This window comes from Notolepis coatsorum (assembly GCF_963971535.1).
Source record: "Notolepis coatsorum genome assembly, chromosome: 1".
NCBI classification, from domain to species: domain Eukaryota; kingdom Metazoa; phylum Chordata; class Actinopteri; order Aulopiformes; family Paralepididae; genus Notolepis; species Notolepis coatsorum.
In genome coordinates, this window is record NC_140165.1 from 95,720,630 (window position 1) to 95,740,080 (window position 19,451).

The 19,451-nt window shown below is 43.0% G+C and overlaps 1 protein-coding gene across 1 annotated transcript in view; it reads left to right on the top strand.

Moving 5' to 3' along the window:
* Positions 1–9,966: 9,966 nt before the first annotated feature.
* Positions 9,967–19,451, top strand: part of LOC311243407 (uncharacterized protein) — a gene marked incomplete at both ends in the record, with an annotated part of 77,765 nt that continues 68,280 nt past the window's right edge. Inside the window, 3 exon segments of the mRNA XM_084332633.1 lie at positions 9,967–10,015; positions 13,199–13,318; positions 17,330–17,388. Coding sequence (XP_084188759.1) covers positions 9,967–10,015; positions 13,199–13,318; positions 17,330–17,388 — 228 coding nt within the window.

Here is a 19,451-nt window from a genome sequence, read left to right on the forward strand (position 1 = left end):
GTACCTGGGTATTAGTGAACTGATCATCTCAGACACAAAAGCTACGGAAACATTGTGTGCTTTCAGTTTTGATCTGGCTGGCTGTCAACATTTGTGTGTGTAGCTGGACGTGTTGATACAGGTAAATCAAATAATGTAAATATGTTTTTGTTGTTTTCAACAATTAAGTATAACACCAAAAAGTAGAGGTATTACGCAGTGAATTGGTTTAGTAATAATTAAGATTATAATGTATTGAACGGGATTGAGTCAATGACACATCGAGGTCGCTGTTGATTGTCACCCCTACTGTTGTTACTGTGGTTGTATAGATGGATGCTTCAAAGTGACCATGTGTAATTGTGGTGCCTGCTTGTGTTTTTAATACATTAGTATCTATTATCTATCTATTACCTTTTGATTAATTGAAAATGGAGGACCCTTATGTAAACAAGACGAACGTCTTTTTCTGGTCTTCATCCTCTTAGCAGTTGTTGTATTGAGCTGTACTGTATTGTACCCATTCTGCAATCTGTTAATAACGTTTTCAATCAATCAAACCTATACATTATTATCTAGTATCTATTATCTATCTATTACCTATACATTATTATCTAGTATATATTATCCATCTATTACCTATACATTATTATCTAGTATCTACACTAGTATCTATCAGTACTGGAATGCGTCTTAACCTTCACCTACAGTAGCCCTGGGTTACATAACACAACAGGTGTTCAATCGATTCCCATAAATGCTGCTTCTTGTTGGACCTGTTTGTGGATGTGTATAAAGCAGGATCATAGTCATGATGTGTGCGTGTTTTCCATTGTTGCTAAACATGTGCTCCGTTCTGTGGATGAAGAAACCATTGCATCTCGTTGGCTCTAGGCATATGTCTTTGCAATACAATACAAAGAATATTGATCAAGAGGATAAAACACAATTTTGTTTCTATTGTAAAGTGTGCATGTGTGTGCGTGGGGAACATAAAACTAGATACAATATGAATTACTTCATACAAAAAACAATACTTCACAATAGGGATGCTCGATATTGGCTTTTTTACCGATATACCAATATTGTCCAACTCTTAATTTCCGATACCGATATCAACCGATACCGATATATGCAGGGTTCCCCCCAGGTAATTAACACTACATATCTCTTGTTGTGGAATTAACACAACATTATGCATACTTTTGACAATAAAACAATTCTGAATTTGTTCTTACTTGCTTGCCTGGGTAAATAAAGGTTCTAGAATTTTTTTTTTTTTTTTTTAACCGATACCGATATTTTCCGATATCACATTTTAATGCCGATATCGGCCGATAATATCGGTAGGCCGATAATATCGGACATCCCTACTTCACATCAATAGAGACCTCACCAAATAACAATGGGGTTCCAATACTTGAAATCAATACAAGGGACAGAAGAAGAAAACACAGGCTGTAGCCCTATTTTCAGAAATCTCGCCTAAAGGTACATGCCTAAGAAAATGGAAGATTGCTCCACTTTTACAAGGTCAATTTGCATGTTCTTGGTATCTAGGGACCTGGGGGTATGTATTTCCAGTGTCAGAAATATTGTGTCTGTTACTAGGCTTGAGTAAATTGTAATGAAAAAAGGGAGAATATAAATTATGATTTATTTTTGCATCTGTGCCGGTGAATAACACCATGTTACAATTGTGAGCAAACCGAGCTTGCTCACTGAGCGCATTCACCACCTTATTGAGATCAAGTGTAAAAAAAATCTAAGCAAATGAATAAAGGGAAGATGATTAAACAGAAGGATTTATACAGTAATAAATGATCATCGATTTTCATTATAAATTCATATTTGACCTTGACCTTATTATGGCCAAATCATACATCTATGGATAGGGAAAAGGCTCCTCTTTCCAATGGCAGGGGTGAATCTGGATTTAGTCATTTCCTTGCGGTTTTACGATAAAAGAGATATAATTAGCATTTTTTCCGATAAATTCGTATTTTCGGTAAACCGTATAAAACATCGGTAAAAATGAAAATATACACTTTGACTACTGTTTTGATAGGGTTATGGTATTTACTCTTGGCTACAAAAATAATAATAAAAAAAACACCTCTTAACATCCAAGGGCCCACATGTGGGCCCTCATGGGGACGATTCGTGACGCGCCACTTTGCTGACCTCTAGCGGCTTGGGTGTGCATTTCTTTTAATACAATATATATATAGAATTAAAGCCCTATTTGTTGCCTGTCGATTGTCCTTTCAGATGACAAAATCCGTTCAGAGGTTCTCGAGTTACATGCAGATATGTGAGGCGTGCGCCAAAGTACACATTACCACCCCCGACCTCCGGGGGCTCTAGCTCCGTCAATCATTTGGCGATCTCGAAATCTTTTGGACAGGGTTGTAGCCAATGAGTGTGGCTTTCCAATGATACACCATGATATGATAATTGGGGAACTAATACAGTCTCTATTGATCGATTACATGCCTTCGAGCGCCACTGTACTTATTGTACTTATTTAATGCCTATTCTTATGTCTGCACGTTCTACGTTGAAATACTTTTATTGTCTTTTATACCTATTTTTATGTCTGCACTTCATGCATTGTTTTTATTCTGTCAACTGTATACTCATTTTATGCCTATGTTAATTTTATACTATTTGCTGTGTGGCACTTTGGGCTGCGGTCCATGTGTGAAAGGTGCTATAGATAGTTATTATTATTATTTATTATTATTATATTGTAAAACAATTTATGCATTGAAATGTCTGTAAGTCTGGACGACATTGACAATGAGGGTGACCTCAATTGTCCTTTTGAGAATAATAAAGGTTTGAATTAATTAATGAATTCTACTTTTGAAACCCCGTCGACCAAACGTTAGGCCGCTAAGCAGCCATTTACGGTAAGTAGAGGTACTTTGCATGTGTCAGATTCAAGCTCAATCATATTTTGTGGCTTTTACACATTATTTCAACAGGAAATGACAGATTTCACAGTTTCAGTCAGGCAGCTGCTGGAAGGAGACCATCACTATTGTTATGCTAACAACAATGAATCTAAAGTTGAAAAATAAGTTGATTTAATGAACTGTGGTATCTCTTATCACTTCCTCTCTCCCTCCTTTTGTCTCCTATGCTATTCTCCCATATGCTATATCTTCACCCTGCTCTCTCTTTATCTGTGTCTCTCTCCCTCTTTCTCTTTATTTCTATCCCTGTCTCTTTCTATATATCTCTCTCTCTCTGCCTCCCCTCCTGCCTCTATCTCCCTCTCTCTCTCTCTCTCTCTCTCTCTCTCTCTCTCTCTCTCTCTCTCTCTCTCTCTCTCTCTCTCTCTCCCTCTCACTCAGATGGAGTTTGCATGTAGTCATGTTTTGTGTAACTGGAGTCCTGAGTCTGGAGAACCAGGTGAGTCTTACTACATACTACAGTATCTATTGAATAGAAGGCATTCCACAGAGTGTGTGAACTGGTGCTGCAGTTCAGAGTCTGTCCCCTCAGTCTGTCCTCTCAGCTCAGATTCTGTCCCCTCAGTCTGTCCCCTCAGTCTGTCCCCTCAGCTCAGAGTCTGTCCCCTCAGTCTGTCCCCTCAGTTCAGAGTCTGTCCCCTCAGTCTGTCCCCTCAGCTCAGATTCTGTCCCCTCAGTCTGTCCCCTCAGTCTGTCCCCTCAGCTCAGAGTCTGTCCCCTCAGTCTGTCCCCTCAGCTCAGAGTCTGTCCCCTCAGTTCAGAGTCTGTCCCCTCAGTTCAGAGTCTGTCCCCTCAGTCTGTCTCCTCAGTTCAGAGTCTGTCCCCTCAGTCTGTCTCCTCAGTTCAGAGTCTGTCCCCTCAGCTCAGAGTCTGTTCCCTCAGTCTGTCCCCTCAGCTCAGAGTCTGTCCCCTCAGTCTGTCCCCTCAGTTCAGAGTCTGTCCCCTCAGCTCAGAGTATGTCCCCTCAGTTCAGAGTCTGTCCCCTCAGTTCAGAGTCTGTCCCCTCAGTCTGTCCCCCCAGTTCAGAGTCTGTCCCCTCAGTCTGTCCCCTCAGCTCAGAGTCTGTCCCCTCAGTCTGTCCCCTCAGCTCAGAGTCTGTCCCCTCAGTCTGTCTCCTCAGTTCAGAGTCTGTCCCCTCAGTCTGTCCCCTCAGCTCAGAGTCTGTCCCCTCAGTCTGTCCCCTCAGTCTGTCCCCTCAGCTCAGAGTCTGTCCCCTCAGTCTGTCCCCTCAGCTCAGAGTCTGTCCCCTCAGTCTGTCCCCTCAGCTCAGAGTCTGTCCCCTCAGTCTGTCTCCTCAGTTCAGAGTCTGTCCCCTCAGTCTGTCTCCTCAGTTCAGAGTCTGTCCCCTCAGTCTGTCTCCTCAGTTCAGAGTCTGTCCCCTCAGTCTGTCTCCTCAGCTCAGAGTCTGTCCCCTCAGTCTGTCTCCTCAGTCTGTCCCCTCAGTCTGTCCCCTCAGCTCAGAGTCTGTCCCCTCAGTCTGTCTCCTCAGCTCAGAGTCTGTCCCCTCAGTCTGTCCCCTCAGCTCAGAGTCTGTCCCCTCAGTCTGTCTCCTCAGCTCAGAGTCTGTCCCCTCAGTCTGTCCCCTCAGTCTGTCCCCTCAGTCTGTCCCCTCAGTTCAGAGTCTGTCCCCTCAGCTCAGAGTCTGTCTCCTCAGCTCAGAGTCTGTCCCCTCAGTTCAGAGTTTGTCCCCTCAGCTCAGAGTCTGTCCCCTCAGTCTGTCTCCTCAGTTCAGAGTTTGTCCCCTCAGTTCAGAGTCTGTCCCCTCAGTTCAGAGTTTGTCCCCTCAGTTCAGAGTCTGTCCCCTCAGTCTGTCCCCTCAGTTCAGAGTCTGTCCCCTCAGTCTGTCCCCTCAGTTCAGAGCCTGTCCCCTCAGTTCAGAGTCTGTCCCCTCAGTCTGTCTCCTCAGTTCAGAGTCTGTCCCCTCAGTCTGTCTCCTCAGTCTGTCCCCTCAGTTCAGAGTCTGTCCCCTCAGTCTGTCCCCTCAGTTCAGAGTCTGTCCCCTCAGTATGTCCCCTCAGTTCAGAGTCTGTCCCCTCAGTCTGTCTCCTCAGTTCAGAGTCTGTCCCCTCAGTCTGTCTCCTCAGTTCAGAGTCTGTCCCCTCAGTCTGTCCCCTCAGTTCAGAGTCTGTCCCCTCAGTCTGTCCCCTCAGTTCAGAGTCTGTCCCCTCAGTCTGTCTCCTCAGCTCGGAGTCTGTCCCCTCAGTCTGTCCCCTCAGCTCAGAGTCTGTCCCCTCAGTTTGTCTCCTCAGTTCAGAGTCTGTCCCCTCAGTCTGTCCCCCCAGTTCAGAGTCTGTCCCCTCAGTCTGTCCCCTCAGTTCAGAGTCTGTCCCCTCAGTCTGTTCCCTCAGTTCAGAGTATGTCCCCTCAGTTCAGAGTCTGTCTCCTCAGTTCAGAGTCTGTCCCCTCAGTCTGTCCCCTCAGTTCAGAGTCTGTCCCCTCAGTCTGTCCCCTCAGCTCAGAGTCTGTCCCCTCAGTCTGTCCCCTCAGTTCAGAGTCTGTCCCCTCAGTCTGTCCCCTCAGTTCAGAGTCTGTCCCCTCAGTCTGTCCCCTCAGCTCAGAGTCTGCCCCCTCAGGCCATATTTGAACTGTTCTAACTGAGGGTTTTACACGTTTGATGAATGGGGTGTAGCTACTTGGATAGAAGAACAAAGAAAGGTGGTCAGATTGTCCCAGGTGGAGGAGGGAAAGGGTTTTATATGCATTAGCTATATTCAAGTCAAGTGTTCCTTTATTAATTCCCTTATAACAAGGTGGCGCCCACCGTGGCTGACGTCTTTGCATCATTTATGAGGCACAGCCGCCTTCACCGGCTTCACCTCTGGTTGAAACTGGACTGTCTTGACTGCAACATTCCATATGTTGATAATTTCCCATCCTCGACGCCAGTTTTATTGTATACTCATCCGGTTATTTCGTACAACATATAATAATGAGGAGACATTTACATTTAGTCATTTAGCTGACACTTTTATCCAAAGCGACTTACAAGTTCTGTACGACAAGTCATCAGGAAGGGCACAACTCTATCAGCTGAGTAACAATGTTCATCAAAGTGTTGAGTGCTACAGTGTAGGTTAGTATATTAAGACAAGTGCATGACAGTAAGGTTAGTTAGGGTTAGATTTATTATTATTATTTCTTTTTCATTTCAGATAATGGTTGAAGAAGTGCGTCTTTAGTCGACAGCGAAAGATTGGACGGGTTTCGGTTGTCCAAACTGTGGTGGGTAGTTCGTTCCACCATTGTGGGGCAAGGACTGAGAATAGGCGGCTTCTCCTTGATGACCCTCTCGGAGTTCGGATAGGAGTAGGTCTGAGGCGGCCAGAAGATGCAGAGCGTAGGGGTCTTGAGTGTGTGTAGTTAGAGACCATTGACCGGAGGTAGGCGGGAGTGGTTCCCTTTGCCGCATGGTATGCCAGGTCGAGGGCCTTGAAGCAGATTCGTGCGGCAATGGGGAGCCAGTGCAGGTCCCTAAGAAGTGGGGTGATATGGGCTGACTTCGGTAGGTTTGAGATCAGGCAGGCCGCTGCGTTCTGAATGAGCTGAAGGCTCGGTGGCAGTTAACCTCGTTCCCATTTTTATCTAGGTGGCAGTGACACTTGGTAGGAGCGGTCATTGAGGTATGATGTCAGCGCAGAGCCAGCCACTCCCATTCCTGCGAGGGACGCGAGGAGGATCTGATGGTTGACTGTGTCGAAGGCTGCAGATAGGTCTAGGAGAATCAGGACAGAGGAGAGGCCTTTCACTTTTGCTAAGTGAAGTCAGACATGAGACAAGGGTAATAGGAGGAGACATGAGACATCGGTAATAACAAGGGGCGACAGTGGTTCAGGAGGTAGAGCAGTCGTCTAGTAATCACAAGTGTAATATTAAATGTCCAGGTAGGGAAATGGGGAGAGAATGACTGAAGGCACATGCCTGAAAATGGATCAAACCTAACTTTGCACAATAGCGCAAACTCTCAATGGTGGCCAGTGTTGGAAAGTAATTGCTTGACTTAACATGAGGCACTAACAAAACAAATGTTTCAAACAATGTAAATTTGTATATAGTAACGGAGGTGATATTGTCACCTTTTTGCGTTGTGTTAAACTTCGATGCCCGAGCGAGTTTCAAACCCGGGTCTGCCGCACCACGGGCGACATCACAGACCGCTATACCAAGAAGTGAATTCACTCTTGGTAATGTGTCTATGTGTCTTTTAACACTTTGGATGCCACGCCCGAGATATCTTGGGTTACGCCCCGACCGTTGAATGCCCATCACGAGATTTCTCTTTTTTTTTTCTTTTTCTTAGCGATCTGAAATCATATTGCATCAAGCGAGCCTACCGTTGGATATCCAGGCACCGCCGGCGCTCAGATGTGAAAAAAGCGCCCCCTATCGTCTCCCAGATGGTAAATCACCCTTTTGGAGTGGACTCAATGAAAGTGAATGGGAGAACGGATTTCTGACTCCACATTTTACTTCTCACTGATGTAACCGGGGTCTACCAGAGTTCATTCTGGAACCTTGGTGCCACGGCGAATATGTGTTATACTGCTGGATCAATACAATTATCGATTTTTTCGAATGGTGATCAGGAATTGGAATATACCATTTGGATACCATCTGATGTCAGGTAAGGAATCTATGTTATCAGTCTTAGGATAATCAGACTAGTTTTCACGGAGATATAAGCCTTTCCACTATATGTGATATTGCTGTTTCACTGTAAAAGCCATCAGGAAATAAGAGCAGCGATTATCAGCACGCGGCACGAGCGTGCGTGCGCACACATATACTATCGATCATCTAGCGCAGGGGTGGCCAACCCGCGGCTCTTTGCCCGTCAATGTGCGGCTCTTCCATCCATAATTTTTTTTTTTTTTTTTTTTTTTTACTTTTTTTTTTTTATGTCACTCATTCCATAAGGACGTAGAATAAACATTTACAATTTTTTTTAAATGGTCCATTTGCATGTTCTTGGTATCTGAATCTAGGGACATATATGGATCAGTGTCAGAAATAGTGTGTCTGTTACTAGGCTTGAGTAAATTGTAATGAACCAAAGGAGAATATCAATTCTATTTAAAAAAAAATTATCTTTGACTGTAAATAACACCATGCTAAAATTGACCAGACCTGAAAAATCTAAGCAAATGAATAAAGGGAAGATGATTAAACAGAAGGTTTTGTAGATACAGTACTGAATTCTGCCATCTTTTTTATAATGTAAATTTCTCCACCATTTTTCATCATATTGCAACACCGTTTTTCGCAAGACGTTCACAGAAAGGTAGAGAAACTAACTGCGTTCTGTTTTATGGCAATAACGTTCAGGTTTGTGGGAGATAATCCCAAAAAATAAGAGAAATTAAAAAGGAAATCCAGAAGTCAGATGATTGACAGGGGCTGGTGTGAGCTGGGTAGGGTAGTTTTTCGAAATTTGAAAGCCCTGAGTCTCTTCCTTCAAAAGACTACACTCACTTTTGGTTGTGCCACTTCCTCCTGTCAATATGCGCCGGTTTCCAACTCAATGCCCTGAGATTTCTATAATCTTATATTTCACTAATAACAGTTAAAATAATTGGTAAACAAACATAATGCTGAAAATATACACTTTTACTGTATATCTCGGGCTTAAGAGGTTAACCCTGTGAGGCCCAAATTAAAAAGAAATTAGCAACTTCAGAGGCCAGAGGGTGGGACATATAAACACATTTACTATCAAATAGCATTGTGAGGCTGAACAACAGGACCAATTGACTATACATGTGCTTAAAGGGGAACTATCTTATAAATGGCTTTTTTCAGTGTTTACCATTGTTTCTTAGCTATGTGGACTTATATTAATAGGATATATGTCTCTAATTCTCATATTGGCGAATTCTTCCAATTCTCCTCTCACAATATTCACCCTCACTGAACTGAGTCATCTGAAAATGTGCATATCTGTGATGTCAGAGATTTCTCAGCTGCATAATAATGTGGCAGTTGATGTGGCAGTTGGCACCAGGCCACACAGTGGTTGGAGCCCAGCCTCAAAACGGCTTAAGATCTTGAGGTAGAAAAATGTGGTTTTTAGTACTTGATTAGAAATACAAAACAATGCATTTTTTTGGAAAAAAACCTAGGTGTTCCATAGACTCACAGGAATTGTGTAAAAGTGCCCAAATAGTGAAAGAAATAGTAAAATAGTTCCCCTTTAACATTTTTTAAATAAACATTATTTTTTTAAATGGCTAAAAGTGATTTTGTAATTTTGCAACCGTGGGTCTCACAGGGTACTTTTAACCCTGTGAGGCCCAAATAAAAAAGACATTAGCAACTTCAGAGGCCAGAGGGTGAGACCTATAAACACATGAAGGGTGCCGTGACTGAAAAAAAAGGTTGAGAAACGCTGGTATATGGTGTGGCTCTTTGTGGTACCACAGTAATTTTTTTGTGGCTCTTAGTCTCTGACTGGTTGGCCACCCCTGATCTAGCGTTTATTTGAAAACGATTCATAAATAGGCAGACAAATGACAACGTTCTGGAATATTCCAGTAAAAGACGATTATCATCATAGGGTTGTTTTTTCCGAGAAAACGAGTGATTTTCAAAATGCTATCAAACGGAAATGAAGCGATAAAAAAAAATTTTGCCTTGACAATGTTGACTGGTAAATTAATCTTTGATAAGCGACGGGCAGATTAGACACATAGCCATAATTTAAAACATAGATTAGGCGATATTAAGTTAACATTGGAGTGGGTTTGGGCATCAAGGGGGTAAAAAGGAAAACATGGCGTGGCATCCAAAGTGTTAAGGGGGAGTGAGTTTAACTCGCAGTACCGCTACTTGCCACAGTCACTTCACAACACTGAAGTCCATCGTGATTGTGCCTCGCGGTACCATCTGTTACATATAGGCCAAATTCAATAAGAACAGTGTCTGTGTCTGATATAATAGTAGTACTTCCTGGATGTGACTTTATAATGAACTTCATTTCCCAGCATCCAACAGTGTTTGTCCCAGATGGTCTATGACTGAGCATGAGTATGACAACAGAGAGGCCGTTATTCCCCAAGCAGGTAAGACACACACACATACACTTGCATGCGCACACGCACATTCACACACGCACTCCTGATGGTTTACATTTATATTTACATTTAGTAATTTAGCTGATGCTTTTATCCAAAGCGACTTACAAGTCCTGTACGACAAGTCATCAGGAAGGGCACAACTCAGCTGAGTAACAATGTTCATCAAAGTGTTGAGTGCTACAGTGTAGGTTAGTTTATTAGGACAAGTGCATGACAGTAAGGTTAGTTAGGATTCGATTTTTTTATTTAATAATACAAAAATAAAATAAAAAGTCAGATAATGGTTGAAGAAGTGCGTCTTTAGTCGCAAAAGATTGGACAGGTTTTGGCTGTCCTAACTGGGGTGGGTAGTTCATTCCACCATTGTGGGGCAAGGACTGAGAAAAGGCAGGTTCTCCTTGATGACCCTCCCGGAGCTTGGATAGGAGTGCAGGCTGAATGAGTTGAAGAGGCTTGGTGGCAGTGGCTGGGAGGCCAGCAAGCAGTGCGTTGCAGTAGTAGAGGCGGGAGATGACTGTTGATTGGACGAGGAGTTGGGTGGCCTCTTTTGTCAGGAAGGGACGGATCCTTCTGACGTTGCTCAGTAGGAATCTGCAGGTTCTGGTTGTCGCTGCGATGTGAGCAGAGAAGTTCAACTGGTTGTCGAGGACAACACCAAGGTTCTTGGCGGTCGGGGACGCGGTCACAGCTGCATTCTCGCTGTGAGGAGGATCTGATGGTTGACTGTGTCGAAGGCTGCAGATAGATCTAGGAGAATCAGGACAGAGGAGAGGCCTTTCGCTTTTGCTAAGTGAAGTGCCTCTGTGACCGCAATGAGGGCCGTTTCTGTGGAGTGGCCGGTTTGATTGATTGATTGAAAATGTTATTAACAGATTGCAGAATGGGTACAATACAGTACAGCTCAATACACACAATTGTTAAGGGGATGCAGACCAGAGAAAGACTTTCGTCTTGTTTACATCAGGGTCCCCCATTTTCAATTCATTATAACATGACATACATGACATACAGATAGACAATACTGCTACATCTATACATTTATGACATACCAGATTTACAAATACAGTACTGTTTGTGATACAAAAAGAGTCTAAAAAAGAGAGTATACATTTTCCAAAGAAACTGTACATTGGAGGGGGGGTTGGGTAGGTGGTGAGGGGGGGGGGGGGATAACTGTACATTGGATTATCGACGAAACCTTACTTGGTCCCAAGAAGAGGGTCTTGTGTATTATTGGGTTAGGACATTTACTGTACATTGGAGGGGGTTGGGTTAGGACATTTACAGGGGCCAGTTTCGAATTGCAGTCTCCCGTAGGTGCTGAAAGTGGGTAGTGATTCACATTCCTTTACAGCTGTGGGTGTTCCACATTGATGTGGCATAATTGCGAAACGTGTTTTGTCCCTTGTTTGAGCCGAATCTGGGTTTAACATGATTTGTGGAGTTCCCTCTGGTGTTGTGGTCGTGGTATTCACTGACCTTTGGGAAGTATTTTGACATGTACATGGGTACCTTAGTCATGTAGTGTATCTTGTAGACCAGGCCCATTGCAAGTTGCTGTACTCTGTCATCTTCTCTAAGCCATTTTAGGTTGTCAAAGTGGGCAGGGGTGAGGTGGGTTCTAGGAGTAAGGTCAAGCAGTAGTCTGACCAGTTTGTTTTGTGATGTTTGTAATTTTGTTTTTAGCGCCTTTGATCTGCGTTGGTACCATGAGGTGCAAGCATAGTCGTAGTACCCTTGAATTTAAACAGAATGGACTGTGAGTTTGAGGATACCAAGTGGACAGATTGTATTTAGTGGGTAATACCTGCAGTCTTGCTTTGATGGTAAATTTTAAAACATCCTCACCAACACACACACACACACACACGTACGCTGACCTAGATGATCTTTATCATAGTCTTTCATCCCACACACACTGACACATGCCTTTGTGGAAAACCAAAGTTCAGCGACTCAGCTTGTTATTAAGGTCATTGTTATCAGTCCATGTATTATCGTCCACTAAAGACATTCTTAGTAGTTGTAGGACTTTATCAACTACCGTTTATGTTTATGTTTATGTTTATTTAAGGATCCCCATTAGAGACACATGAAAGAGCCTCTAGTCTTCCTGGGGTCCTGGACAAAAGAAATACAATACAAATGTACAACTAAGAATACAAATTAAAATAAAACAAAACACATAAATTAAAAATGAATACAAATATTGAATTCAGTTTTATTGACAGTTTTAACTGAGCCGTAACTGATTAATCAATATAATTGTCAAATTAGCTTAAAATCACATTTGATTTTCAGGACTCGTGACTCGACTTGGACTTGAGCACTGATGACTCAGACTTGGACTTGGACTCGAGCATTGACTGCATTCAGACTCGGAAGGTGCAGACGAGGACTCGGACTTGTAGTTGATAAATACAGTTATTTATAAAAAATTCAAAATGTATAGGCCCTAATTATTTGGCAGAAGATATTGATGGCTAGTGCATTTGTTTGACTATTTTGTCACAAAGTAAATAAACTCTCTTTGAAATGGTGACCGCTGTCTCATTTATGTTTAATGTAGACCTTTTTTTATTTGTATGTCAGCTCTTTGAGCCAGAGTGGAGTGGACTCAACCTTGATGACTCGACTAGGGTAATTGGGACTCGACTCGGACTCGACTCTGGCTCTTCTTTGTTGACTCGGACTTGGACTCGAACGCTGGGGACTCGAGACTCGACTCTGACTCGAGATTAGTGACTCGACTACAACACTGCAGCAAGGGGCAGGTGTTTTTCACTCAACACTGACAGACTTTGAAAGCTAATATAATATATATATAATGTAATATAATATAAAAATGGTTTCACTGGAATTCTGTTGCTAGGGAACAGTTTGGACCCATGTTTATGTCCGTTTTTGGCATTAGCTACCATTGCATCAGGAAGTAGACATGGGTCTATTTATGGGAATGTTTATGTTGTCAAGATAAAACCGTCTATATCATACAGTGAATGTGTGACAATTCAAAGATGGAAAGCTTGCATATCCCAAATTTGCATATGAACACACTCAAAAAGGTTATGAGAGAAAAACCTTTCATTGGTTTTTAAAGGAATAATACACCCTAATCCACATGTTATATTTGGCACGTCCACGAATGTCACGGTCTCTTGTGTTCAGAGCCCGGGATCACACCTCCTCCTCTGCCTCCCAGACGGCTGAACTCCCAGAAACTCCCCCACTGCACCTCCCTCTGTCCTCCTCCTCCCTCCTTTAAACCCCCTCCTTTTTCAACCAGAGGTCAGTTACTACCCCCTCTCTATCTCTTTTTCACGCACACACACATCTATCTATCTATCTATCTATCTATCTATCTATCTATCTATCTATCTATCTATCTATCTATCTATCTATCTATCTATCTATCTATCTATCTATCTATCTATCTATCTATCTATCTATCTATCTATCTATCTATCTATCTATCTATCTATCTATCTATCTATCTATCTATCTATCTATCTATCTATCTATCTATCTATCTATCTATCTATCTGATGTGGTCGGAATCACCATAGCATTATAGAATATGTATCCATTATGTCATTAGTAATGTAGCATGATAATTTCCTCCCATCAGAGCCAATTGTCTCTCTTGCACTAGTGTCAGGTTGAAACAGTCCTAAGGACATAGTTAATTCTAGGTGACGTCTGACCTCTCCCTGTATGTTACTGTACGATCAGCACTGTGGGAGGACAAAACCATAGGGGAGTCAGCGACAGGTGTGGCTAGAATGAGTAGATCCTCAGGTCAAAGGACACTCTGGCCAGCAGAGACCACCGTATACAGTATTGACTTAAGATAAAGAGAAACAGGATACTTTGAGAGAACTCTGTATAAATAGTGCTGTGACAAACTGTGAAAAAGGGCTTTAGTTTTTGAGGTACCCCTACCGGAGGTAGAACAAAACACAAGCATGTTTTTCCTCATCTCTAAGGTCTCCCATATATGAAATGGATTCTTGTATAAAGATATTTTACTGCAAAACTGAATATCTTTATGCATGTAGGAAATATGTACCTATGTACACATACTTAAAATAAGCGGAAATGTAAAAAATGAATATCTATGCAGAATGTTCTCACTTACTTTGTAGTAGCCCTGCCATGGATTGTCATAGAAACACATATGAGGGCTTTTCCGGAAAGGTGTGGTTGTGCTGAATCCAGCAATACCACATGTGTAAATATAGCATGCATGGTCAGGGAGTTACATCAGTAAATGTATGAGGTGTCCTAAATGAAAGAAAATTAAACATTGACATAATGAAGTCTTCAGTCCAAAGCATGGTGGCAAATTCAATGTTACTGCAAAGTAAAGTCACTTGAGGTAATGTTCTGGTCTATAATGTTAATATATTTATTATACATTTAATAAATTATACATTTCATTATGATACACTTTATGATACTTCATATGGAAACAAAGATCCAATTGAATCAGGTTGAAATTGAAATAGAACACCTTTATTTCAATCTACTGCATTCTGAGCCCCCTGCTGTATTCACTGCACACACATGACTGTGTGGCCAGGTTCAGCAACAACTCCATAGTGTAGTTTGCGGACGACACGTGGTGGTGGGGCTGATCTCTAACAATGACGAGAAGGCCTGTCGGGAGGAGGTTGATGAACTGGCACGCTGGTGCCAGGATAACAGCCTACTCCTGAACATTGGTAAAACCAAAGAGCTGATTGTGGATTTTAGGAGAATACAGCAGGGATAAAGCAGCGGATAAATGGGGCTATCATGGTCAGGGTGAGCAGTTTCAAGTACCTGGGAGTCCACATCACAGAGGACCTGACATGGTCAACACACATAGATTCTGTGGTGTAACCTGAGACAGTTAAGGAAGTTCAGAGTATCTGGGAAGATACTCCACTCCTTCTATTCCGGGGCTGTAGAGAGCATTCTGACTGGAAACATCACTGCCTGGTTTGGAAACAGCACGGCACAGTACAGGAAGGCCCTCCAGAGAGTGGTGCGCTCAGCAGAGCGTACTACGGGTATTGCACTACCACCCCTGCAGGACTTATATAACAGGAGGTACAAATCCAGAGCCTGCAGAATAATGAAAGACCCCCACCACCCCAACAACAGCCTGTTCCAGCTGCTGCAGTCAGGCAAGTGCCTACGTACACACGCTATGAGCACAGAGAGACTCCGGCTCAGCTTCCCCCAGGCCATCAGAACACTGAACTCTCCACTCACAAGTACACATGAGCATGCACGCACACACACACACACACACACACACACGCGCACGCACGCACGCACGCACGCACGCACACACACACACACACACACACACACACACACACACACACACACACACACACACACACACACACACACACACACACACACACACACACACACACACACACACACACACACACACACACACACACACACACACACACACACACACACACAAACACAAAAGGAAAGAACAGATGTGGTTCTTGTATAGTATAGTTTAGATATAGTAAGTAATACATAATGACAGAGTTAAAATTGTATATTGTATAGTAGTGTACATAGGAACCAGTGCCTTCTCAGGAATTTAGCATGTCTATTTTTATCATGCACATCTTATGGCTTACCTGTTTTTTTGTCTATGTCTATTTTATTATTGTATTATTGCACAATCGATGCGCGCATGACCACCCACATTTCGCTGTATGCCCTGGTATGTATGTGACAAATAAACCTCTTGATTCTTGATTCTAGCAACACATCACCATCACTCATCCACATTATCATCAGTGACTAAATGGATCATATTTGGGCAGTCAGGGAAAGAGCAAAACTCTGAAAGACATTGCCATTTGCTGACATCATTGCAGTGTCCATCTTTACAGTACAGGTGGGTGATGTCTCAAACTTACTTAGGTGCCGGTGCTTTGTGGAACATCACAGATTCAATGGTCCCATCTTCTCTGAGCCTCCACCCTCTACCAACTGGGTTCCAGAGAAGAGGTTTGGCCAGATGGCTGTGACGCCACACTGCTGTTTGGTACAAGGCTCTCAACACATGTTGCTGGAAGGCATCTTCTGTTGGGGGTAGATTTGCAGCTGATGAATCTGTGGTAGATGCTAGTGTGTACCTCAGCTCATCCAGGTTGGTGCAAGGACGTCCATTCTCCATTTTCTTTTGGCCATACAGGAGGAGCCATCATCTGTGTTTCTATGACAATCCATGGCAGAGCTACTACAAAGTAAATGAGAACATTCTGCATAGATATTCATTTTTACATTTCCGCTTATTTTAAGTATGTGTACATAGGTATATATTTCCTACACGCATAAAGATATTCACATCGAGGCTTTTCTATTATGTTAAGCAACTGTCTGACTGCTAGCATGTCAAGTTTGAAAGCTCTTGGAGCTTGTATTATTAATCTACATGAGTTTATATGTCTCAACTCCCATACGGCCAGGCTATATTTTGGTTCTTTTTTCCTTTGGGGGTGTATAACAATATCTATCAATTTAACAAGTTTTGCAGTAAAATATCTTTACACAAGAATCCATTTCATATATGGGAGACCTTAGAGATGAGGAAAAACATGCTTGTGTTTTGTTCTACCTCCGGTAGGGGTACCTCAACATTTTGGGGGCATTGTCACTAGGCTAAAAAGGAGGACAAATCAGAGAGTGAAAAGGGATTCTTCATGGGAGTGTTTGTCTGTGTTCATATTCTGTTTCTTTTCTTTTTTATGTTTAAAATAGTACACTCATTTGAGTAATGGAAAAGGGGTAGGATTAAATAAGTGTATACTTCTTCCTACTCCTTTTCGAACATGCAGATTGAGTTGTTTTGCTTTTTGTTATTGTTTGTTTGTATTCATTGCATGTTCGAAATAAAGATTCAAATCAAATCAAATAAAATCTGTGTTGAACAGCTTAGGCTTTAATAGTGACTGCGATATCAATTGATTCAGTCTCTTGTCGTCATATTTAGCCCCGCTTGTTAATAAGTATTGATTTGTTGGCATCATGTGACAACGTCATAGCATCATTATTGTAAAATTGTCATTATATATGTAATAATTTAAATGGAATATGATCATTGAAAAGGTAGTTTTTGCTACCTATTTTTTTATTCTAATCTATGATTAGTATTGTATCCATTCTTTTCTTACCTCCATCTCCCCCCCCTCAATCATCCCTCCCTCTCCCCCCTCCCACCATCCATTGCTCCCCCCATCCTCCCTCCTCCTGCTCGGCCTCTCCATCTCTCTGCAGGAGAAGAGGTAGGAGGGGAGAGCAGGATGAAGGCCAATGTGAACGTTCTCTCCCTCAGCGTAGGAAAACTAGTGGACATTAGGACAGGTACAGTAAGAGACACACACACACACACACACACACACACACACACACACACACACACACACACACACACACACACACACACACACACACACACACACACACACACACACACACACACACACAGACACACACACACACACACACACACACACACACACACACACACACACATACACACACACACACACCCTGATACACACACACACACACACACATACACACACACACACATACACACACACACACACACCCTGATACACACACACCCTGATACACACACACACCCTGATACACATACACACACACACACACACACCCTGATACACACACACCCTGATACACACACACATACACCCTGATACACACACACACCCTGATACACATACACACACACACACACACACACACACACACACACACACACACACACACACACACACACACACACACACAGACAAATACACACACACACCCACACACACACACATACACCCTGATACACACACACACACACACACACACACACACACACACCCTGATACACACACACACACACACATACACCCTGATACACACACACACCCTGATACACACACACACACACACACCCTGATACACAAACACACACCCTGATACACAAACACACACCCACACACACACACACACACACACACACACACACACACACACACACACACACACACACACACACACACACACACACACACACACACACACACACACACACACACACACACACACACACACACACACACACACACACCTTGTTAATATGTCCCTCCTCTTCCCAGCTTCAGGCCTCCAGACTTCACAAAGCCCATTGCACTGTGGGAAATGTAGTGCTGCTTTGTCGTCTCTGAGTTCCACAAAGAATAATGTGAGTCATTATCTTTCGTTAATTTGTTTGTTTGTTTGCTCTCTCTCTCTCTCTCTCTCTCTCTCTCTCTCTCTCTCTTGGTGGACAGGGCTGATGATGAAGAGGAGTGTCTGTTTGTTGGACAGAGCTGATGAAGAGGAGGAGTGTTTGTTTGTTGGACAGGGCTGATGAAGAGGAGGAGTGTCTGTTTGTTGGACAGGGCTGATGAAGAGGAGGAGTGTCTGTTTGTTGGACAGGGCTGATGAAGAGGAGGAGTGTATGTTTGTTGGACAGGGCTGATGAAGAGGAGTGTCTGTTTGTTGGACAGGGCTGATGAAGAGGAGGAGTGTCTGTTTGTTGGACAGAGCTGATGAAGAGGAGGAGTGTCTGTTTGTTGGACAGGGCTGATGAAGAGGAGGAGTGTCTGTTTGTTGGACAGGGCTGATGAAGAGGAGGAGTGTCTGTTTGTTGGACAGGGCTGATGAAGAGGAGGAGTGTCTGTTTGTTGGACAGGGCTGATGAAGAGGAGGAGTGTCTGTTTGTTGGACAGAGCTGATGATGAAGAGGAGTGTCTGTTTGTTAGACAGGGCTGATGAAGAGGAGGAGTGTCTGTTTGTTAGACAGGGCTGATGAAGACAGCAGTTTGGAGAGGATGAACATGTGGAACTGACGGATACATCTGTTAGTAGAGCTGTTGTTTCTCACACCCTGGTCCTGTTTGAGGTGGTCTCACCCTGGTCCTGTTTGAGGTGGTCTCACCCTGGTCCTGTTTGAGGTGGTCTCACCCTGGTCCTGTTTGAGGTGGTCTCACCCTGGTCCTGTTTGAGGTGGTCTCACCCTGGTCCTGTTTGAGGTGGTCTCACCCTGGTTGATTGATTGATTGATTTTTATTGTGGAGTAAAAGACAGCATCCAAGGTGTTGTGAAGGATCAGATTAAACCGAATATATATATTTATTTATGGATATATATTTAATAGTATTTGTATATCGTTTGATATCCCTTGTATATTCTTTGTACATATACACTGAATATCCCTTTAGTCTACTACAGCCCATAATAGTTCATTCTCTCATTGGACAAGAACCTGGCGCCAGCAGACAAGCCCCTTGAGTCAAGTTCAATAGTGCCGACGAACATGTCCCAACTAGCCCCGGTT